The sequence below is a fragment of the Astatotilapia calliptera genome, chromosome 20, assembly GCF_964374335.1.
Source record: "Astatotilapia calliptera chromosome 20, fAstCal68.1, whole genome shotgun sequence".
NCBI classification, from domain to species: domain Eukaryota; kingdom Metazoa; phylum Chordata; class Actinopteri; order Cichliformes; family Cichlidae; genus Astatotilapia; species Astatotilapia calliptera.
The window spans coordinates 17,984,230-18,009,277 of NC_137441.1; the positions used below are offsets into that span (position 1 = coordinate 17,984,230).

General features: G+C 40.2%; 1 protein-coding gene across 3 annotated transcripts; it reads left to right on the plus strand.

Annotated features, from left to right (window-relative positions):
• Window positions 1–3,816: 3,816 nt before the first annotated feature.
• Window positions 3,817–22,871, plus strand: rcc2 (regulator of chromosome condensation 2). Of its 3 annotated transcripts, none has more exons than XM_026154177.2 (13): window positions 3,817–3,891; window positions 6,558–6,779; window positions 7,178–7,271; window positions 12,605–12,748; window positions 12,823–12,954; window positions 13,204–13,292; window positions 15,486–15,600; window positions 16,253–16,419; window positions 16,539–16,719; window positions 17,424–17,529; window positions 18,627–18,699; window positions 20,340–20,417; window positions 21,159–22,871. In XM_026154177.2, the coding sequence occupies exons 2-13, from the start codon at window positions 6,579–6,581 to the stop codon at window positions 21,261–21,263; spliced, it is 1,485 nt and encodes a 494-aa protein (XP_026009962.1). In that variant the 5' UTR covers window positions 3,817–3,891; window positions 6,558–6,578; the 3' UTR covers window positions 21,264–22,871. The 3 variants fall into 3 exon arrangements, with proteins under 3 accessions (XP_026009962.1, XP_026009961.1, XP_080150560.1); XM_026154176.2 differs by lacking the exon at window positions 3,817–3,891 and adding an exon at window positions 5,377–5,512; XM_080294434.1 differs by lacking the exon at window positions 3,817–3,891 and adding an exon at window positions 5,740–5,770.
• The last annotated feature ends 2,177 nt before the right edge of the window (window positions 22,872–25,048 follow it).

A 25,048-nucleotide genomic window follows, 5' to 3' on the forward strand; every position in this document is an offset into this window, starting at 1 on the left:
CTGTTTTATCCTTTACTGCCCACAGATATGTAGAATAGTTTTGGATTTACAGCCTCTGATACCAGCAATAGCAAAGACTCAGGTAACATCCCAGAAAGATGATAAATCCCCCTGACACTTAGTAGCATACACTATTTGTACCGAAGACTTTATCCTTAGTGTGGACCAGTTTTTGGCATGTTTTGGGGTTTGAAAGCCCCAAAGGTTTGTAAGAAATTACAGGCTAGTCCCAACGTCAGCAACAGGATCAGCACCGATTCAAGTGAGTCTGCTCTTGGAACTGTCTTCATTTCATATATTTGACATACAAGGGCCAGTACTAACGGGCAGAAACATGGATGTGCCATGGGTTCCCCAGTTTTACCTACTGACACCAATTTGTATATAGAGGAAGTGAAAAAGAGCGCTCTGTTATCCTAGCCTGGAACACCACCAAGTCATCAGTTCAGGTATGTGGATATATTGAAAAGAAAATGCAGATGGCATAAACAATAGTAAAAATCCACAGGAATTCAGATTTTTAACAATGGCAAAGACTTTTGGTCAAAATTAAATCTCAAGAGGTGCCACAATTCACTGATCACATTAACCTGATTAAAAAACAAATCAAGTTTACCAACGGGGACATGCTAGACTTTGATAGTGAGATTTTCATTAGTAATAGGGGACAATTAAAAGTTGATTTGTACCTTAAACCAGCGTTAAAATGTGCCCAACCCTCAGCACAGAGTAACATATGCTTTTACGTGCCAGGAGAAATGCATGATCTATCATTCGGGAAAGCAAACAACATGAGCCTAAACAAATGTCACAAAACAGACGAACAAGAAGACAGAACGCCATTTATGTAAAACGGGAAAGAGCATTTCTGAACAGAGGACAATGCTGTGATTGCAGCTGCATCAGTACACTCAAGTAATATCCCAGTTCATTCAAAGTGCTTTATACAGCATGCCTCATTCACCCACTCACACCATTTAATACAAGCACTTTTGTATTAAGTACAAGCACTTTTTTGCTTAAAAGCTTTCTGTCTAACATTCACAAACAATGGGGGAGGCGATCGAAGCCCTTTGGGTGTCTACCCTCCCTCTTTTGATTAAAAACTGGGAGCTTGAGTAGCTTTGCAGGCCTGGTCCTACCAGCCACACCCGTTAAGGACAGCTGACCTCTAGATCTGTGTACCTGGTAACTGACTGGGTTGAATTTAATGGCTTGGACCAAGCCCCAAGGGTCTGTTACTTTTAAACTGCTGGAGTGAGAGCTGTTCATATTAATGTAGATTAATTCTCAAGTTTTTATCTTTACTGCTTCACAAAGGAAATGTCAACAATTTACACTTTAATTGCGGAGTATTTTATTAAAGGAGTTTAGCAGGTGCAGAGCAAAAGCAGAATCAAATAAAAAATAATCAAAACCTGAAATTATACTTACCTAATTAACCTACTCTGAGATATTCTACCCTCTACATTGATGGGGAGGAGGTAGAAAGGTTAGAAAGCTTTAAGTTTCTCAGAGTCCACATCTCGGCAACCTTACCTCGTCCACAAACATTTCCCACCAGGTAGGGAAAGCACAACAAAGGCTGTACTTTCTCAGGAAGCTGCGTCCGGCCCAATTACCCCGGAGACTGCTAGTAAACTTCTACCGCTCCACCATCGAGAGCCTGACTTACTGCTGCACCGCGGAAGACAAGAGGAAACTGCAGCGGGTGGTGAGGGCAGCAGAGCGGGCAACTGGCACCTCACTAACCCCCCTCAGAGACATTTATACTGGCAGACTTCAGCAGAAAGCCAGCATCATCATCATCAAGGACCCCTCGCACCCTGGACACTCACTTTCCCCCTTCCCTCTGGTAAATGCTACAAGTCCATCATCTCAAAGACAAACAGACTCAATAGAAGTTTTTACCCACAGGCTATCAAACATGCCCTACCTCCACCCTGATTGGAGGATAACTGCACTGCCAACACTCATGGACATTACACCTTATTTATAGACCGTATTTTTATTTTTACTATATTGCAACCAACATTCCTACATTTTTAAACTGTAATTATTATAGTAGCAACAGCACCCCCACCCCACTCGATGTGCAACAGCAGCATCCCCCTCCCCACACACACACACTCAATGTATCTGTATGTATGCAGATGTATATATAACTTGTACATATCTTTCTTGTGTTAATGTAAAATTGTCGGTGTTACTGTGTAAATACTTACGCTATTGTGTAAGTATTACATTAAACCCTAAACTCATGGAACAATGCCAAACTGCCTTTCATTGTTCTTGTAACAGTGACAATAAAGACCTATTCTATGCTATAATGCTTACTGTGTGCTGATCCTTGTGAGTAAGAAGGTTAGAGAGAACGAGTGTGCGATGGCCACCAGCGCCCCTCTCTTTTCTGTGTAGGGATAACAAATAGAAGAGAAGTCAAGTCCAAAGGCGAACAATGGATTTATAACTACTGTGGAGTTTATACTCCAGCATGACAAAAATGAGCAGAGAAAAAAGCCAAAAAAAAACAAAACTAATTTTAGGTTTCACAGTTTGGACAGTGGTTGAAACTGTGACCATGTGACATCCGATCATGTTGTTGACATCTGTGATGGACCGAGTTGAAAAAACAGGAGGAGTCCCAGGAATTATTAGAAAAATATAGTTTCCATTTACTTAACCCCCAAAAATTATATTTCAAGGTTCTTTATTTGTCACATGCATAGTTATACAAGTATAACACACAGTGAAATGTAGCCTGACACGCTCCTTGACATGTGCAACAATTGTGTGGACGTACGTACATACGTACGTACTACGTGCAGTAGTAGCAGCAAGCAGGTGAATTCTGTACATTAATATGAATAGACATCTGACTATTTTACAGGATAGACAATATAAACATGTTTAAAATTAAAGGAATTTGAAATGTACATTGTTCCTTGGTTTAGTGTCTGGAAGAGTCCTGTCTCAGTCAATTATAGATGATGTGAGAGGGCGGGTGTGTGTGTTTAGGGCACGGATGGCTTGGGGATAGAAGCTCCTCTTGAGTCTCTCTGTCCTTGCCCGGATGATGCGGAACCTTCTACCAGATTGCAGAAGTTGGAACAGTTTGTTGCCAGGATGGGACGGGTCCTTCAGTATCTGCGCTGCTCTAGTCCGGCATCTCCTGGTGTAGGTGTCCTGAAGCGGGGGGAGAGCAATCCTGCAGCAGCGTTCTGCTGTACGGATCACTCTCTGGAGAGCTTTTTGGTCCTTCACACAGCTGTTCCCAAACCACGATGTCATGTTCTGTGTGAGGATGCTCTCCACAGCGCCTGTATAGAAAATCCTGAGGATCTTTGGAGAGACCCTGAACTTCCACAGTTGTCGTAGGTGATACAGGCGCTGTCTAGCCTTTTTGGTCTGGACCTGAATGTGGGCAGCCCATGTCAGGTCTATTTACAAGAGTAATAAATGTTGAGCTCATAAAAGAGGTCAAAGTAACAAAACTGAACTCAGGCAAAGACTGCAAACTTAACAACCCAAATGACTGCTACCAACAAACATAACTGACCTAAACATGAAATGACATACAAGGGTATATATAATGGCTGATCACACCATTGTGACACATGAGGGGTAACAAACAAAACAAAATCATAAATCATAAACGATGCAGTACAATCTAGTTTGTTAATAAACTAAACCCTAAAGAAGAAAATCAAAACCCCATTAAACCCTAAACTCAAATATTTAATTAAATACAAATACTTTGTTTTCAAAGTAAAGAAAACACACATTCCCCCCTCAGCAGGAAGTGGTGGTGTGGTCCAATTATCGTCCTTTTTAATGGTTTCAAACCCTGGCTGCCATCTTTTGTCCAGCAACTCCCAGGGATGATGGCAGGTAAGAAATAAAAAGAAAAAGGTTAGTCAGAAAGCAAAGAAATGAAGTAGTATGAATACATAAGTAAACTAAATGTGCGCACTTACAAATAGAACAAATGTATCCAAACCAATCAATAAAGTTATTGGCAACTAAAATGTATTACTATGTTCAAATGAAAACTGAATATACAAAAGTTACCGACTTTAGAGTGTGGCCACGGGTTTGGCCATCACAACATCTAACGATGTCTGAAGCTTCGCTGTTTCAGAAAGAGTGTTAGTGTGAATTATGTCCTGCAGGTTTTAGATGTGTCCTTGATCCAACACAGCTGATTGAAATGGCTAAATGACCTCCTCAACGTGTCTTGAAGTTCTCCAGAGGCCTGATGATGAACTAATCATTTGATTCAGGTGTGTTGACTCAGGGTGAGATCTAAAACCTGCAGGGACACCGGCCCTCGAGGCTTGCTGTGCAACACTTCTATCACCCTTCTATCTTCAGTTTCATGTCAAAGGGTTTTGCTCCAAAGCTAGAGAGCTTATTGCCAAAAAACACCCGAGTCAAGCATATGGAAAAAATATTATTTCTTAATAAAATAAATAGTTACCATCACAGCAGTATTCATAAACACAATCACTCATGTCTACACACATTAATCAAAAACAAATTACATGAATGAATGAACCACAGTGAAAAATAAGATAAAATAAAACAGATTAAGGTGTTTTTATTTATATTCTAGGCAGTGATTATTCCCATGCTGGGACTGTTGTAGGAACAGCCAACAGGTGCAGGAAGACAAACTGCCATGGCTGCTATTGTCAGGGTTGTGCTGTGTGGCGAGCAGAGGTAGGACCCAAGAAGTAGGTGATGTTCAAAGTTGCAGGAGGCCCTTTGGGAAATATACTTTTCTACACATTATTTATTTTGTAACATGAGCAGAGAACCTTTAGAGATGTACAGCTCTGGGTGTATTTTGCACACTGTCTTTGACTGTTGCAGGTGGTGAGAGCTTTCAGGAAGCTAAAACAGATTAAAATCTATTTTTATTTCCACCAGGTCTCAGGACAGAGACAAATTTCATGTTGCAATACTTTGTTTGAAAAAACATATCAGAGGATTATTTAATTTATATAGAAGAGAATAGCCCTTTATTGTTATTGTACATGTACAGCAAAATTATAGGTGCTTCACACAAACTGTGCATTAAGTAAATATATATATATATATATATATATATATATATATATATATATATATATATATATTTCTCTAAACAGTAGTAAAGGTATATTTTATTAGTTTTTAGTATAAGGTACCAACCATTAGCAAACATTAACATTAAAAATCTCATCAAGCTTGCACAGAGTCATAAAATGTAATTATCCAAGCAGAATATTGATGTCTGCACAGTGTTATATTTTTGGGCTCGCATGGTTTGCAATATGAACGAGGTGGGGGCCACAGTGCTGTTTTTCTTCACGGGGCCCCATATCACCCGGCGGCACCCCTGTGTGTATCGGCTTCCTGTATGAATACGAAAAACAGACCACGTGGTGTAAAAGCAGACTGCAGCTTCTTTTGTTCAAATCAATCAAACCAGAGACGGACAGAGAGCCGCTGAATCAGGAAATCGCCGGTAACTGATTTATTTTTAGTTGTCTAAAATTAATAATGATATTTCCCGAAATCACACAGATTGTACCTGGGCTTATTAAAAAATATTTCCAGCCAAGAAAACGTGGATAAAGTTTTATGTTGTATCATCGTTTTACAGAGTGTTTGTGTTTATGTCTTTATTTAGGATGTGTGTTAGCATACAGTAGAGAGGTAACGTTAGCTTAATGAAACCTATCAAGTCGTCTATTTTTCCCATTTTATGTGATATTATTTTACGGTGGGTTCGAGAGTGTTGGTGTTTTCGTACAATATACAAACTTTGCGCAGCTTGTTTGTGTAGCGGCTAACTATTTAACTTCGTACGCCGTGTGTTAGCACATCAGCTAGCTTGGTACCCGACCATTATGTGAACAAAGAGCGACAGAGGTTAGCCGCTCAGCCTAATGAGGCTAGCAGCTAGCTCGCAAACTTAAACCGGTGCACTGTTATAGTTTGCTGGGGTTTTTTTGTGTGTGCATAACAAGCTAGGTGGTTGTTTTTGTTTGTGTATTTCCCCCGACGCCAATGTCGAATAGCCGAGTATTAGACAGCCACTAAGAATGTAATTTAAGAAAACCGGAGAGATTTTATTAGCTTGTACGTAACAATAGAGATGAATTAGGGCTTCTTGAATGTGGCAAACTTATATAACGGCACACATATAGTGCTGGCAGCATCAACTCAAGCGTGTGAACTTGTAGCCAGTGAAGTTCGCCAATTCGCCAAAGTTTACGTTAACAAAAGACCGATTTGAAGCATTTAGTTATTTTTAATAACGTCCATTCCGCCATAACCAGCCCACGAGTTTAATGAGTTGAAGTTTTTGGTAATTAACTCCTGCACAGGGTTTTTCATTCACATCTTATTGTGTTGTGCTGTACTTCAAATAAGTGTTTCTGTAATTTAACACGTTAGTAGTTTTATTCAACAAGCCTTCGTTTGGTCTTTTCCACAGCCTTTGTTTCTTTGACAATTAAGTTTCCATGTGGTCTGAATAACACTATGTGGTTTCTTCTTTTCCACAGAAAACAGCTTGAGTTTGAAAGATGCCACGCAAGAAGGTGACAGATGTCTCAGGGAATGGTGGGATGAAAAGGAAGCGAGCCAGCGGGAAAAGGAGAGAGAGGGATTTCAGCAGTGATGACGAGTTTGACTTTGAGCAGGAAAACAACAAGAAATCCGGCAAACCCACCACCAAGTCTGGTCTCCAACCGGTCACTGTGGCAGACGACGTGAAAGAGAAAATAGTGCGTTTGATCAAACATAGACTGACTGGTTTTTGAAAGTTAAAGTGTTCTGTGTTACAAACATTTCTCAGTTATTACCTGATAATGACCGTCAGTCAAACCGTTCGCCTTTCTTTGTTGTTTTTCATCAGCATGTGTGTTTATGCTTTTCCCTTCTCATAGTACAGCCTGACCTGTAATATGAAATTTAATCAGAATTTTTTCATTGTTTTTCTTGTTTAAAAAGAAATATTTGCTGTATGAAAAGTTTGTGTTAAAGCTGTCCCTGTTTGGTTATTGCTAAATAATAATACAAAATAAAACCTACTTTTCCCTTTGACCCAGGAAATAGATTAGATTAATTTTTTTGTTTATTCATTGTTTGTTTGTTTTTTATAGTTATTGTCCTCTTTTTGCAGAAACTCGAGTGCCCAAAGGTAAAGGGCCAACTGCTCATCTTTGGGGCAACCAACTGGGATTTGATTGGAAGAAAGGAGGTTCCCAAACAGCAAGGTAAACACCATTCAAATGGCTATCCTATAATGTACCTGTGTCGCAGGATAGTCTAGTTTTTGTATGTTGGCATGGCCACGTGTATCCTGTTTTCTTAGGGAGTATGACTCTAGTCATTTTTAATATTTTGGTGATGATGGCGTGATTAAGAAGCTTCCTGAGGTCCTTGTACAGAGAGTGCACACTGTAGTCCTGAGCCTGTTAGAGAAACTATTTTTATCAAGAAAAGGCTTCAGTGCATAATCAAAGCTACAAAATGTTATTTTTACCTTTCTATTCTATCAAACAGTTTGTCTGTTGTTTGATACAAACACACCTTTCATGAGCTTCCATGGTGCTGGTAGTTGTGAGGTCAACCTATGCTGCGCTTTAGGTCAAGGGTCACCGACCTTTTGTTAAACTGAGAGTTACTTGAAGCATACAGAGTAGTACAAGGTGCTACTTGTATGATATCTTGAATAACAAAGTTTAGCTGTTCCCCTTTAGTGCTAATATTTCTATCTGAGAGCGGGTGACCTGATCACAGTAGTGTCAAGGATTCCCCAGAATTAATATTTGCAATTATTTGGGGAACGCAGATTTAAATACACAACATTGTTTATTTGTGCGAATCTTCTGTATCAACATTTGAAAGTCTGTTTCCACTTGTGATATTTTTGTAAATATTTTGACAGTTTTGTATGAATGAACACATTTGTAGCATTTTGTCTAAAATAATTTTCTTTAAGAAACCATTAACTGTCACAACTTCAAATCATGTAACATTTTTTTTATTTGAACTGATCACATTTTTGTACAATATTTGAGTTTAACAGAACTACAGCGTCTTTTACTGAAAACGTCTTTGTAAATATCTGTTAGTGGGAAGCCTGGTTTCCCACTTACAGATATGCTGTACACCAGTGAACTGTAATCTGGGCTATAATTACAATATAAACAACACTGCACTTCTGAGTGAGTCTTGAGATGTGTGGAGGTCATTTTGTTAGGATTTTAATCTTGTTCAGCATCCAAGTTGAACTTAGCTGTTCAGCAGTGCATGTCGTGTACACTTACATGAAATGATTTCAGATGACTAACACACACATGGCTCAAGTCGATCAAAGTCACTAAACCTGTTCTCAAACTCTTGCCCGAGTCTGTTTAAGACTTGAGCGTACTTGTCTGCAGCTTCGTCCAAAGCCCCAGATGCAGAAGCATTGTTATTCAGCACTGACTGCACAGAGGGAAAGTGCAGGGATTTTTTCTTCCTCTGTAAATGTACAGAGAGAATTTTCATCGTAGCTTTAAATGCATTTCCAGTGAGATGTCTTCATTTTGGGTTTGCATTAACTCATTGAATTCAAAAGTGACAAAAACACTGCCAAACTCCCCCCGCCTGCACTATCGGATCTTTGTGTTTTGTAACAGGTTACCATATTCAGCTAAAAGTTCCAGATGCTAATTATGATCTCTATGATGGGAGTTGTCATATTGCATGTATCACCTGCTGCTGAATGGTGCGGGGGTAATGTAGAAATGTTGGGAAATCTGTGTAATTTTTACATTGCACAATGACGCCTGTTCCATTTGTAGTTACGTCAACAGCTTTTTCACTGGTATCTTCTTTTTTTTTTTCCTCCATGAAGAATCTCTTCACCATATTGTAGATATCAAGTCCATGTGTTGTTGTCTTCAGGGGCACTAGGGGCATATCCTGGGCAGAGAAATCATTGAACATCATCTAGACCAGGGGTGCCCAATCCCGGTCCTCGAGAGCTACCGTCCTGCAGCTTTTAGATGCATCCTTGTTCCCACACACCTGAATCAAATGAATGGCTTGTTATCAGGCCTTTGCCAAACATGATGGCATGCTGAAGAGATCAAACCATTTGATTCAGCTGTGTTGGAGTAGGGATGCATCTAAAAGCTGCAGGATAGTAGCTCTCGAGGACCGGGATTGGGCACCCCTGATCTAGACAAATGTTATCAGCTGTGATATACTGCTGCAGACTTGTTGCACTGGAAGCTGAACCCCTAGCACTTAACTAGATTCCAGGTACTCGTCAAATTTAGCCCCTAGTTGGACATCTGAGAGTGTGGAGACAACATCAGGACATGTTGAAAGCTTTAAGCCTGTAACATTGGAGCAGTTTGAGTCACATTGATTGTATCTTTCATTACAACCAGTTAAAAGTACTAATTACTCATTGAAAATGATTCCTCAAAAATCTTGAGCCGTCTTATTTCTATTTTATACTTTGCTTAATATTGTAAACAATAATCCTCCAAGCTTTCAGAGATCTTCAAGAACTAATGTCCATAAGAAATAAGAACATAATCAAGCAAAGACTCAACACAGGATCTAAAAGATGCATCTGGCCTGTCAGTTGATCAGTCTACTGTATGCCAAGCCTCATCAGAAGTAGATGTGTGGCTGTCAAGAAGCCATTCTTTACCCTCTAGAGTCAACTTTTCCTGAATCCTGTCGTCACCTTTGTTCAAGACAGAAATGGCAAAAAATTGATTTACTAAGGAAAGCTCTCACAAGCTTCCTCAAAATTCAGTGACAGCAGGTCTTAAGGAGTGACAAATGCAAATTTACAATATCTGGTATCTATGTAGGAGGTCGAGAGAGATGCAGCAGTGTGTGGTGTTATCTTCATAGAGGAGAGCAAAGAACAAAGACGTATCAAATATTCATTTCAAGCTCATTAGAACTGCACAGACTTTGTGCTTCCTGTATTTTCATTTATTTGCAAAATTTTCAATAAATGACTGCAAAAGTTTCCCAAACAACATAAAAAGAAATTGGCTCCAAGAAAAAGCACTCTCTGTGCATGTGAGTGCTTTTGTTTGCTGTGTGGATGCTCTTGTCTTTACCTGACTGCTGTTCTCATTATGGTGCAGAACTGATGCAGGGGCATACAGACCCAGACAAAATCAATAAGTGGTTGATTAGTTTACATCTGCAGTAGAGAAGTCAGTTGATGATGCAGCCTGTTCACTATGAACTGGCCGTACACATCACAGTCTGTGTGATCCTGGGGTTAAAAAAATCATTGCAGCCAAAGAGTCTGAAATAGGTTCATTCATGCTGACATCTGGACCGCAAATGAGTGAATGGGCTTGTTTATTTAACCAGCTGATGATGGTGTTAACTACATGAAGTGAGTATTTATATTCCAATCTATTTGGTTATGTCAAATCCAGAATTTACAAACATATTTTTTTGCAAAGGAAGTATAAATGGGAAAAAAAAATTAAAGTGTAAGTTTTGTTTAGGAAATAAAAGCTCGCGTGACACTGGGAGTACTTGTATGTGTGCACTGTTTCAAGCCAGATGGAAAAGATATCAGTCTTAAACGGCTCTAACAGCGCAGAGATGATGCAAATGAATATCATCATTGTGAACTTACTGTAAAATATATAAAGCATTTGACATCTGCAACAATAACATGCAACAAATACATAGATGTAACAGTAGTATAATCCAGAATACACCATGTTTCATGTGACTGGATGTTTAAGTGTTGTCGAAGGTTTAACTACCTGTTTACTTTTTGCTTGTAGGACCTGAGCACGACTGAAAACATCCCATTTTAATGACAGAATTATTTAAATATTACCTGAAAACGGGTAACTATTTTTAAACTATCAGTCTTTGATAAAGGCACAACAGCGTGTCTATTCTGCTCTCCATCTCTCAGCTGGCTGCCTCCTCTCACTGCTGTCCTGGTGTATCAGCAGGAGTGGGAAGCTGTTGCTCTCCCTGAAAGACACCACAGCTCAGCTGCAGCAGTGGATTTCTCAGTCTTTCCTGACTCTGGCCACTTGCAGTTTTCAAAGGAAACTAGATGTATGATAAGTTGGTTTTTTGAGGTGGTTGTCACCGATTTTTGAATAGTGCATCCTTAAAAATGCACGCCATAATGCGCCACACTTTCCAGGTGCATTTTATTAGTTTTTCGTCACTCTAGAGTCTGTTTACACACCGGAGAAGAGCAGAGAGGTGGAGCTGATAACATCGGGAGGTCGGGCTGACCGGCGGCACTGTTCCTGTAATCGCCATTAAAACCTTTTACTGGGAAAAGCTAGCAAAGTCCTCATCAAACCACCTGATCAACAAACGCTGACCTGAAGAAAAGTAAACTTTGTCTCCACCGCTGTTTGTTTTACACAGTGAAAAATCCTCCGTTAAAGTCAGCAGATGAACTGTTAACTTAGCATGTTTATATTACACAGCTCACTGAAGGCCAAGCAGGGGTGAGTCTAAAGGGGGCCGTGGGCAGTGTCAGACCACATCCACTTGAAATATTTTTTGAATAAAATAAAATTGAAATAATATAAAATATTGTGTTAATGAAATTGCATTTATTTAAAAATATAAAATTTTTTCCACAGACCAATAAAAATGTTAAGCTTTGACTGCACTTGACATTATTTATATATTTTTGCATTTAACAAAAATATTTTCTTTAGAAAGTATATTTTTGACTTGGCACATAAATACAGGCAACGCTGTTTTTTTTGACAATGTTTTTTGTGCAGTTAAACTATTAAAGTTCTCCAAGCCAACCGTGCAGCTTAGTTATTACAAAGAAGTATTGTTACAAGAAATGATCAAACACAAACGTTCTTTTTTGTGCTCCGTTTATAGAAATGTCAGCATTCTTAAAGAATGCAGTGTTTATGAACAGAATAAGGTACAGAGGGAGCGTTGTGCCCAGTGTTGCCAACTTAGCGACTTTGTCGCTATATTTAGCGAGTTTTCAGACCCCTTAGCGACTTTTTTTCTTAAAAAAAGTCACTAAAAAAAGATGTGAAAGTGTATATCGCTTTTACTCTCAACAAGCAGCGGGTGCTGTAACGCAGTCAGTTCTTCTTTTACTCTTTTACTCTTATGCTGTTTTGTGGATCACAAGGTTTAAAACTACTTATAAACACACACACACACACACACACAAAGTAACTCCACCAGAGTGCCTATTTCGGGTCACTTTTGCCGGTCCAAGGACAAAGGAGCAGGGTTGGAATTGTGACATTAAAAAAAACAATTGCTAAAAGAAATTTAATTTGTAGTTCTAAATAAACTCTAAATGCATTTAGGACGTTTTTACTCACTTTATGTCTCTTCCACGATGTTATTTCTCTCTCCAACAACATAGGTTACAATTAGATTAGCGTGACCAATTATGCAAATTAGGCAATGACGTCATTTAGCGACTTCTAGCAACTTTTAGGACAGCCAATAGCGATTTTCCTTAATGAGGAGTTGGCAACACTGGTTGTGCCAGTGTTGTGCATTTGTGTGTGTGGGGGGTCTTGACACGGGTTCTGTGTGTGTTTCTTAGCTGCTTTCCGCAACCTGGGCCAAAATCTCTGGGGCCCTCATCGTTATGGCTGCCTAAATGACGTCCAGGTTAGCTGCGTGGTGTCCGGCCCCTGTGCTGCTCACAGTCTCTTCATAACCACAGAGGGCAAGCTGTGGAGCTGGGGTAAGTAACATGCACAGTGGTTGTCTGTGTTGGTTGTGTTATCAGACACTGAGCTTGTCTTCCTGCTTCCTTAGGTCGTAATGACAAAGGTCAGCTGGGTCATGGAGACACCAAGCGCCTGGAAGCTCCCAAGTTAATCGAGGCCCTGGCAGAGCATGTTATTGTTTCTGTAGCCTGTGGACGCAATCACACCCTGGCACTCACAGGTAGGCTTAACTGGGGACTGTGTGGGTTTTCCTTGCACAACAGCAGCTGTTTTCAGTGGTTGTGCAGAACAGCCACAAGATCATGTAATACAGCCGCTTGTTGAAATAAAACACCAGTGTATTCTGGGATTGGATTACGCATTATTGGTTTGATTGCACAGGTCATCGAAGGATGTTTCCAAACTGAAATCCAGTCGGTAATGGCTCTGTGCTTTTAACATGTTTGCTGATGGTACTCTGTCTCCTCAGAGGATGGCGCTGTGTATTCATTTGGAGAGAACAAGCTGGGCCAGCTTGGTCAGGGCAACCAGACTGATGCAGTCCTCACCCCAGCACTGGTAAGCCAGGGTGTAACTCGTACTTTTCCTTCCTTTATCAGATGATAAAGTGTGGTGGTGTAGGTGTCACTGCTGTCCAAGTCTCGTCAGTCACAGGAAATGAATACAGTTAATCTGCTATTCCATAGCTTTTATGGTTTCAAAATAACAAAAACAAACTCAAAACAATTATATAAAATTATCAAACAAAAACAAAATTGTTAATTAATGGGACAGCAGTGCAGTGGCTTCATAGTTTACCTTAGAATCCTTTGGTTGTCAGCAATTCCTCTGCTACACAGCAAACAATGACTGTGGATCGTTAATTCTGCTAACTTTATTTTCCAAATTGTAAACAAATATGGTTTAAAACGGCGCTTACGGCGCTGCCACGATGTAACTCAGTTTAAAGCTGTAACCTGAACAGTCCATCAAAGTGACCACAGCAGGACACCTCCTTCCTTTGTGCTCTGCCTCCAACATTCAGAAATCAGTTGATTTGTGCATACAGGATTTAGAGCGCAGAGAGCTACCCACAGACTGTGAAACTGCAACAGTGCACCAAGGAGACATACTCACGTAGACAGTGGCTTCTTTGTGCATGTGGCTGCTAAGTTCACATGCAGGTTATTGAATTTACATGCAAGGAATTTAATTGATCCTGTGAAATGAAATTATTTGCCTGGATTATAGTTTTCTTGTGCACAACTTACTCTATAGTGGTCTCGCTCTAAGTCTTTGTGAGTAAATGATTAATTATTTAATCAAGTTATTGATTTACTCTGCCTGCTAGAAACCTGGTTACAGCAGTGAGGTGGTTAATTTAAATGAATCAACACCGCTGCCTCCTCTTGTCAGAATCCTCAAACAGGAGTGGCTTTCTGTTGCATCCATCAGAGCATGAATGTGTGTGAATGTTAGAGAGAAAGCACTTCTGCATTGAAACAGTGCTTGTGTGAAGAGGTGTGAATGAGGCATCGTATAAAGAACTTTGAGCGCTCCTGCAGAGTAGAAAAGTGATACATAAGAACAAAACATTTACATGTTTTAAAAGCGAACTTATTTCTTAAATCCAGCATCAGAAACAGTGTTGTATAAATGTAGCAAATTGTTGCCTGAAGGCACGTATATTGTAAGGTAAACACTCTACAATAATACAGAGAAAACCCCAATAATCATATGATTAATTACTCCTTTGATTAATTAATGCATTGGTCTTAAATTATGATCGATGTGTATCAAATTCATTTTACATCACGGGCCACATACCACTTTGATCTTAAGTGGAGCGGTGAAGCAGGCCCTTTCAAAGTAAAGAATGTGATGCGGTCAAAAAAATTTGGGTGCACCCAACTTTTATGCTGATGCACCTAAGAAAAAAAGTTAGTCTCGAGCTCTGTATAATGTATGGCAAACTGCTGTACCTGTAATAAAAAAACAAACATGCAGCACCTGGAATGAGCTGAGAAACAGGGTCCCAGGACCTTTGATTAGTCAGCCGCATTGGTAAACTTCAGAGAGCTTACCATTGCGGCTGACCTGTCCAATCCTCTAACCAGGGTCTCCTAACATTATGTTGGTGAGGCTGTGGTGCCCAAACACCCTGTCAGGTTGAGCGTGAGATTTCTTTTAAACGACTGCTGAAAACACATTTATAGGTTAGCGTTCCCTTAATCTTTTCCTCTTTATTTTGGGCTGTAGTTTACATCTAAGTGTGTATGTTGGAATGAATGTTTTACCCCATGTGGTTGGTCTGTATGTCTGAACATGTATACTTTTAATGTGTCTTTTATTCAAACTGTGAAGCACAAATTCAGTTAAAATGTGATACACAATTAAAGTTATTGTTACTCGTGCTGAGCCATATCACTTCCTCTCAGACTGCCTGCTAGGCTATTTAAAAGTAGAGTGGGAGAGAGAGCCTTCAGGTTTCAGGTCCCTCTTCTGTTGAACCAGTCAGTCAAGAGACGGATATACTCGTGGCTTTTAAGATAAGCTTAAAGCATCGTTTTTAATAAAGCTGGTTGGGGCTGGATCGGATTACCCTGAAACCTCCCTTAGTTTTGCTGTGATGGGGTTAGGCTGCTGGGGTTGTCTGATTGTTGTGGTTTTCGCTCCATTATTTTAGGGTGCAACCATACAGTATTAAGCACTTAGAGGCAACTGTGGGGATTTGGCGCTATATAAATAAAACTGAATTGTGTTTCTCTCTAGATTTCCTACAATGGGCAGCCCCTGGTGAAGGTGGCTTGTGGTGCTGAATTCAGCATGGTGGTGGACTGCAAAGGAAACCTGTACTCGTTCGGCTGCCCAGAGTATGGACAGCTGGGTAAGCTCTCAGCACATTGTTTTCATGTTTTAACATTGTTTACAGTTTAAAACTGCTTAAGGCTGCAGAAGATTGTTTGCAATGACACCAGTTTTCACGCCTCAGCGATTTAGGAGTTTTAAATTGTTACCATAGGTGCATCTACTAAAACTTAGAGCAGTTTTAATTTCAGCGATCTCAACCTCAGGGTCAAGTTTTCCAAAAATGTTGTGTATGTGTTAACTCGAGATTTTGAAATTGATACCATAGGTGCATCTGTTTGGGTTGGTAAATAAAGTGTTTTCATATGTTAACAAACTACACACTTATCAAGATGAAATGACATTTTATATCGAGCCCATTACAGTTCACCATCACTGACGTGTTTGACAAAACCTTTCTTGCTGATTTATTCTAGAAAACTGTAGTTAAATGCACGCAAATGATTTTCATCATGGTGAATTTCCCAGGTTAGACTTGGGCTGACAGCATGGACATCCAAGTTTGTGAATGTGATAACTTGAGAATGAGGTGGCATAGAATTCTGAAATTCATACCACGGGATATGTATCATGTAGACACAGTAGTGTAGTTTGTGCACTGGAAAGCACTGATGTGTTGGGAACGATAAACTCCATTAGTTTTTTATTGTTCTGCATCTCTGTCACTGCAGGCCACAACAGTGATGGAAAGTTCATAGCTCGTGCCCAGCGCATAGAGTTCGACTGTGAGCTCATCCCTCGTCGTGTCGCGATCTTCATTGAGAAGTCCAAGGATGGCCAGATCATGCCTGTGCCTAACGTGGTTGTGAGAGACGTGGCCTGCGGGGCTAATCACACGGTGAGAGGATTCCCAGAAGTCTTATCAGGAGCAAATCAAATTAGATGGCCAGTGATTGATTGATTGATTTTTTTAATTTTGCAAAAGGGTTTACAAACTGCTGCTGTTTGTGTTTTCAGCTGGTGCTGGACTCTCAGAAGCGCGTGTTCACCTGGGGCTTTGGCGGCTATGGGCGCCTCGGTCACACCGAGCAGAAGGATGAGATGGTTCCCCGGCTGGTCAAGCTGTTTGACTTTCCTGGCCGTGGTGCCAGTCAGATCTATGCAGGCTACCAATGTTCGTTTGCTGTCAGCGAGATGGGTATGTCACATTGCAACAAGATCTCTAAACAGTCTCGCTCAAGTAGGTTGCACGAACGTTGATACTGTTAGTTTTCACAGATTCTTGTTTAACTTGGATGTTCAGGAAAGTGAAGTCATATGGCACGCAGAATTGCCCACCAGTCCATTCCATCAACAGTTTAGACAAACTGAATTTTAGAAACAAGTCTCATGGAGTTAAAATGTAACTTTGTAGCTGCACAGTAAATTTGTTTGAAGGAAATTAGGAGCATAAAAGAGGCGCCTATCAGTCTGCTCATACTTTAGACTTGTGTTATAGTCATTTGCATAAGATTACACTGGCAGAACGAAGAATTAAATCAATTAAATATAAACCAGTTCTTCAATATAAAGAGGATGGACTCCCTCAGACGTCACTGAAGCAGAAGCCTAGCAGATGATGACGTGTATGCCATTCAGACCCTAGTGGACAAAAACTGTACCATGGCTATTTCCTGCTACAAAAAGCCATTACAAGCTGCGATTATTATTTTCCATTTTTAATGAATTCAAATTGTTGAAACCATAAAGAAGTAATCGTGAAAAAGAAAGGCTTTAACTTTCTGTCTTCTAAAGAACAGAAAACTTTTTTTTTTCTTTGCAAGGTTGTTTACAGAAACTACAATTTTAATGAGAGGTGTGAGAGGAGCACACGTATAAATCTGTACATGTTGTATTTTACAGGTGGGCTGTTTTTCTGGGGGGTGACCAATACTTCTAGAGAGTCAACCATGTACCCCAAAGCTGTGCAGGATCTTTGTGGCTGGAAGATCCGCAGCCTGGCATGTGGGTGAGTGCTGTCGTCACTTGTTTCGTTTTTTTCTTTTGGTTTTTATTACCCTTCAGCCATAAAAGCCTGATTGAGTATTGTGGGGACCCCACCAGGTGGGTGGACAGCGTGGACGGTTTGTTGATGTGATAACTCAAGAACAAGCTCACGTAGATTCATACCATAGATGTATCTACTAGAAACCTCAGATAAGTTTAAACCTCCACCTCAAGATCACAAGGCACGTTTTCTGAAAATATTGTGAATGTGATAAGTCAGGAAGGAAGTCGCCTAGGATTTTTTTATATTGATGCCATAGGTGTAGCTGAGGGGTACCACTCACAGCCGGCAGTATTTTTTGGTTTTGGGATTATCTTGCCCTAATTGGACAGTTCCTCAGGGTCAGTTCTCTCACGCTTTGATTTATAGACTGACCTTTGAAGGTTCACTGTGCGTGCACACACACACACACACACACACACACACACACACACACACTGATATATTATCATATGCATATTAGAGTCAGTTTAACCTGTATAGCTCCAAATCAAAACAACAGTTGACCCTACAATAATACAGAGAAAACGCTCACATGACCTCCTTTGAGCAAGCGCTTTGGCAATAGTGGGAAGGTAAAACTTCCTTTTGAAAGGAAGAAACCTCTGGCAGAACAAGGTTCAGGGATAACTGATTAAATGAAGAGTGGTGTAAAAACACAGTGAATGAAAAAAGAGAGTGAAGAAAAAACACGTCACACTCCTCATGGGAAGCCTTCAGCAGCATAGACCTGTTGCATTAAACGTAGAGAGGGTGTCTGACTCCAGACTGAGAACTGGTTCCACAGAAGAGGCACCAGGAAGCTGAAGGAAACCCAAATAAGCCTGCAGTCTGAAAGCCAAATGCTCTTTTGGGGTGATATGGTACTATGAGGTCTTTAAGATAAGATGGGTCGTTATTCAGCACCCTATGTGTAATATGTATGTATAGTACTTTACAATACAATTAATGTAAGTAAAGCACTTTTAATAGTGTTTTACATACACTTTTGGGACTATTTGTTGTTTTCTTATCTACATCCGTAGCTCTGACTCTGTTTGCATGTTTGTATCGATCAGGAAGAGCAGCATCATCATTGCTGCAGATGAGAGTACAATCAGCTGGGGACCCTCGCCCACATTTGGAGAGCTGGTAAGAGTCATTATGAGACATCACATGTCCAGTGTTAACAGCTTTGTAGGCCATCGTCTACATAATCTGTCGTTATTTTTGTTTTTAAACCTGAACAAAAAACATACAGAACAATAGTTCTGTTTGGTTAAAATAGTAACATTTAGTTAAAATAAAATTAAAATTTAGTTAGTGAAAATATCAATATTTTGTGAGACAAAATAAAACGATTGAAATTACACAGATGCTCTTTTGTGCTAATAACATAAAATCTGTGAAATAAAAAATGTGATGCCCTCAAATTACAGAAACAAAAGTCTAGATACTGAGTGTAAAAACTACTGACCGAGAACAGTCACAGGTGCCACAGCTGGTTTAACGTTTCCGCTGGTGTGTGGGGAGACGTTGGCGTGCAGAGTGTAAAACAGTCTTAATTCTGCAGTGGATGATTCAGCTGGTGGAATAAATTCATGCCACTGCTCCGTTTGCAGCAATAGTTTTACAGCATGTTTTGGAAATTACCACATTTTGTTTGACATCCTCCTTAAAATCCAAGCGACGAGCGAGTCTCATTCATTGCTCGCCTGAAACTCGCACTGACAGTATTTAAACACGCATGCTCAGAGCAGTGCGCCAGGTAGCAAGTTTTCCAGTTGGGAGGGGGGATTTATGATAAACATCAAGATGAACAGAATCAACTTACAGGGTATACACAAACTACAGACATAGTTGGAAAAATGTAACCAATAAAAGAAATTTGAAAGAAATTAAGAGCTACCTTTTAAATGTGAAATTGATCTTTTCCAGTCAAAGAAATCTGGTCTTTGAGCCACAAAAACTTGGGGAAGTCAAAAGTGAACTCCAGAGAAGGCGGATATATCTTCCTAACAGAGAACGACTTGTAATCTACAGGGGAACAAGTGGAACCCCCAAAAATAGCAATGAAAAGCTCCGCATTTACCCGTGTCCCTAAAACCTTAGACATGATCATGAAATAGTCAGTCTGACATTTGTTCATTTTACACCAGGAGTGGAAACATGTGGCTCAGGTTACAAGAAGAGGCATTGCATCTTTCACATTGGTCAGTTATTTTGGGATCAGTTTTGACAGTCCAGACTGAAATGGACTTGTTAAACTGTAAGAGTTGCAACTTGGCGCAGCTTGCACTTCATTGTATACTAAGAACAATTTTATCCCACCGCCTGATTCCAACCTTGTGCATTTTTGTTTTTGACTGCAGTATGAGTATCCAGGGCCATCAGTGTGTTGTATAGTTTGTGAAGGCGAAAAACCAGAAGACCATCCGATGGCTGTTCAGTAGGCAGCGAGGGAAAACAGGGGAAAAGGATGCAAAACAACTTAGTACTTAAATTATTTTAATATAACTTAAAATAAGTGGGACACAGGAAAATTAAAGTTGGAGGATGAATTGGAAAACGATCATAAGACTCCACAGTCTTGTTACATTGAAACTTTGTAGTGTGCTTTAGTGTTGCTACAGTCTTGTCAAAATCTCTTTGACATTCACATGAAGATGAATTTGACCAGTGACTTGCTTCCAAATTCGAACAATGTTTATGCAAGTGAAATATTGTGATATTGGCTGTTTTGTTGTAAGATAGGAGATGAACATTGATCACATCTGTCATTGATCTTGCAGGGATACGGAGACACCAAACCCAAATCCTCCACCACCGCCCAGGAGGTAAAGACCTTGGATGGCATCTACATTGAGCAGGTAAATGGACAAGGTGGTAACTATTTGAAGTAGAGTCATTAAGATGCATACTGTTACAATCGCTGATCAATCGTTGATCAATCGTTGATCAAATTAAGCAGTGCCAAAGTTTCACATAATTAGAATGTGTGAATGATCCGATCCAAATCTGATGCATAGTTTCAGACAGTCTTGGATTTGATTGGTCAGCCACCAATCAGACGGTTGCAGAGTCGATCCCAGACTCCCAAAAACTTGAGAGTGTGTGTGTGTGTGTGTGTGTGTGTGTGTGTGTGTGTGTGTGTGTGTGTGTGAGTTATAAGTGCTTACGGGTAGATAAACTGTATAATGTGTGTGAGCTTGGATTGAATAAAAGTAAAACTTTGAATAAGCATTATATCAGCCCTAGTTTGCTTGTACTCCACTTCAGTAGTGATGTCCTTAAACCTGTAGACTAATTGCTACACATTGTAGCAATTAATAATAACAATAGCAACTAATAGTTGCTGTAGGCTCTTTGCCTTACAATGTACAGTTCCTTGAGGCATCTGTTGTGATGTGGTGGTATATTAAAAAAAAAAAGTCAGCTAAATTAAATTGAAAAAGCATACGACAAAAGTGCCTGTGAGACTTGGTGAACGAGGCAGGTTGTACAAAGCGCTTTGAGGACTCGGGTAGATTTGAAATATAAGAACCTGTCTATTTACCACGAAGCAGGGAAATGTCCTTCTCTTTCAAATAACGTGCGTGTTGTTTCTCCAGGTGGTGATGGGCTACTCTCACTCTCTGGTCATTGCTAGACAGGATACTGAGCAGGAACAGGAGAAACTTAAAAAGCTGCCTGAGTACAACCCCCGAACAATCTGAAGGGCCCACCAGCAGTGACACCTCAACCCATTTCACAGAGCAGAGGAACAACCATGTGATCAGCAGGAATACCTGACCTGTTCAGTCGCTACTAGTCACAGCATCGTGCTAGTGGGATGGTTGAGTTGAGGGGAGAGGTGTTCACGAGTCTGAAGGTTATCCACACATCTCGACTCCCAACAGACTCCACAACAATTTGGACACTCAAATCAGAGAAGATGGGACTGGAGACTGACAGATGCTCTGGATGGTCCAGCTCTCACAATGAATGGTCAAGATATCTTTACTTCCCAATGAGCCTGCAACGGTTTGTTCTAAGCACATCTCGTCCAGCAAAGTTGTGCTTCCCAAAAAACCCATTCCAGTTTCTTTTCTCATTCATGTCGGGTCTCTTAATTCTGTTTGTTTGTTTCAGTATTGATAGTTGTGACATTTACAGGTGCTACTCCAGGAGCCCTCGGTCTTTTCCTACTGGGGGCATTTTAAAGACCAACACTCCATACCTGTGCCTTTTTCTACATGTATGTTCAGGTTATGGAATTCTTGTTTATTTGGTTCCGAGGATCAGCTGATCCATCTTGTCTGTGGCAGTGTGACCGAGTGTATGCGACTGCTGCAGATTATAATCAGGATTTGGAACATACACTGTGTCTCATTTTGAATACTTGCAGTAATACACTTCCATATAGTGCACTTAAGTACTTTGTTGCAGACTGCATTAAGGTCGACAGGATAGTGTTTACCCAGATTAAACACAGTTGGTTGTATACTCTCCACTGACTGAAGTTGTCTTGATGTTTGGCAGCCATCTTGGTAATGCCTCTGGGCAGCTATTCTGAAGCTTCTTTTGATTGAATTGAAGGTTTGACTTTAGTGTTCACCAGGACCAAACTGCATGCATAGAATCGTAAGTCAAATCTGATTAAAACACTTTTGGAGACTGCCCCAGAATGAGGTTTAAAAAGCTTTTTTTCCTTTGCAAATTATACTTGGAGTATCCACGTGCAGTTTTACAACACCACAGCTTTATTAACAACTGCCAAAAGTCTGAAAAATGCCAAGCTTATTGTTGTTATGGATATACAGGAAACTAAGAAAAGATGATCTGGTGCAACAACACGGATGGCTCGTATGCATCCTGGTCCAGCTGTTGAGTATACCATTCAGGTACTCTGTTTACTCTATGCAGTCGCACTTGTCATTGTGAGCACACTTATGCATTAAATAGTAAGTGTATGGAAGAATATTACCTGAGACACAGCAGCCATGTTCTGTGCACTTCATGTTGATGTTACATTCCTTGTTTCTTCAATGTTTGCATCAATGATGCGCGCCTCAGTCCTTCCAAGACCACAGAGTCTCTTAGCTCTTTTTTTTCTCTTGTTTATTTCATTAAGTTTAACTTTTACAGCGCTCTAAGCAATTTCACAAACAGGTCTGAATCTTCAAAACCACCAATGCACTGTCTAAACTCGTTCAACGTGATAAGGTGCAGTGCGTTCTTTTTAATGGTGAAATTTCTCTGGGTTATGTTTTTGTTTGGTTTGTTTCTTGCTTTTTTTTTTTATATTTCATTGAAATGGTTGAATAAAGATTCCTGTAAATGAATTTGTCTGTGCAGTCAAACCTCTACTCAGGTCAGATTGAACAAAACGATTCAGCCATCCATCCACCTCAGAGGTGGGGAGGTTGTTCAGTTTTATTTGTACAGTACCAAACAACAGTTGCCTCGTGGTGCTTCATTGTAAGGTTAAGACCATCGGAAAATACAGAGAAAATCCAAACAATCTGCTGTCCTCTATGAGCCAGCACTTTGGTGACAGTGGGAAAGAAAACTCCCTTTTAACATGAAGTCTACAGCAGAACCAGGCTCAGAGGGGCGCTCATGACCAGGAAGACCGGACAACACTGTAGTGGAAGAAAACCAGAGAGAAATAATGACTGATTTAATGCGGAGTAGTGTAGAAACAGAGAGGGGGGTTCCTCACATCAAAGGAAGCCCCCATCAGTGTAACTAAGGGAGGATTCAGGGTCACCTGATCCAGCACTTGCATAGTTTTAAGCCTAATCCAAAAGGTAGAGGGGGAATCTTGTTTTCCAAATCCAAACTGGGAGCTGGTTCCACAGAAGAGGGGCCTGAAAACTGAAGGCTGTGCCTCCATTCTACTTTTAAATACTCTAGGAACAAGTAAATTAACAGCCTACAACGTCTTTATGATGAGCCTGATTTTTCAAGACCTTGTATGAGATGAGAAATTTGATTCTGGATTCAACAGGGAGCTAATGAAGAGACGTCAGTGCAGGTGAAATATGCTGCAGCATTTTGGATTAACTGAAGGTTTTTCAGGCAGTTTTTAGGACTTCCTGATAATGAATTACAGTAGTCCAGCCTAGAAGTAATAAATGCATGAACTACTTTTTCAGCGTCACTCTGAGACAGGATATTTCTAATTTTAGAGATGTTGCACGAATGGAAGAAAGCAGTCTTACATATTTGTTTAATATGTGCATTGAAGGACATATCCTGGTCAAGGTTCCTCACAGTGTTACTGGAGGCCAAGGTAATGCCATCCAGAGTAAGAATCTGGTTAGAAAAAACATTTTAAAGATCTTTAGGGTCCATGTTTGCCTTAAAATGGTGGCTGTCTGAGTGGTGTCCAAAAATGTGGGCTTCATAGATCATTTGGAAATTTTCTGGGGAAAACATGGTCTTTCTAAGAGACACAGAATCCATCCCAGTTTGGTTGGAGCAGCTCTAATTTCTAGAAACCTGGACAAACTTATTGTACCTACCCAAAACGTGACTATAGTGGGGGCCAGTCTTACACACCTCTGCAGTTTTTCCTCCTCCTGTTATCACCCCATATTATTAGACTCAGCTGGCTAGTATTATGATGGTCCTTCTCTCTTCCATTGTTAATAGCCTTTTTCTCACCATTTTTGTACCAACACACTACTTTCTGTAGTACAACACTGTTCAACTTTTATGCAGACAAAGTAATCCACAACAGCTGGAACAGCTGTAGGAATTACACCAGCTTTCAAGGCTTGATCAACCTCCATTGCTGCAGAACAGCTTTAAATTGTTAACCCATGTATCATTGTGAAATGTACATGATTTTTCAGTTTTGAGTAACCTTACTTTTTTAAACCTCTGCCAGCTCACCACTTTGTAACATTTCAAGCTTTCATTGTACTTAAACAACTTGAATTACAATAGATAACAGGACAAATTGGGGTATTTTAAGACGTTTGACCATAACTTAAGCAAACAGCCTGTTGTGAAAGGAGTAGAAAGTTCAGATACCTGTTTAAAACTGTAGGGATTAAAAGCAAAACGTTGTCAGAAAAAAAAATAATACAGAAACCTGAAGTATTGGTACTTCATTACTGTATTGCTCTCATTTTTTTCCCCCTACATGTATCATTCTCTTTTGCTTTCTACCATCTTTTTCTGCATCATTTGCCTCTAAATCTTGTCTGTACTGTACAGTCGTAGTGTTTGCTGCCCAGAATACACACATTTGATTGGCTGAGTGGTATCATGTGGAATGACATGAAACTGGTCTGTGCCTTTCCTCAGCCACCAAATCATCACCATCAAGACTACGAAAGGAGCAAAACTGGTTTGAGAAACAGGAGAGTGACCCCAAACACACCAGCAAATCCACAACAGATTGTTGTAGTGGGGCCAAAATTGCTCTACAACAACGCAAGACAAACAGAAAACATGTCCTCCTAAAGCTGGATCTACAAGCTAATAAGTCAGAGGGTGTACTGGGTTT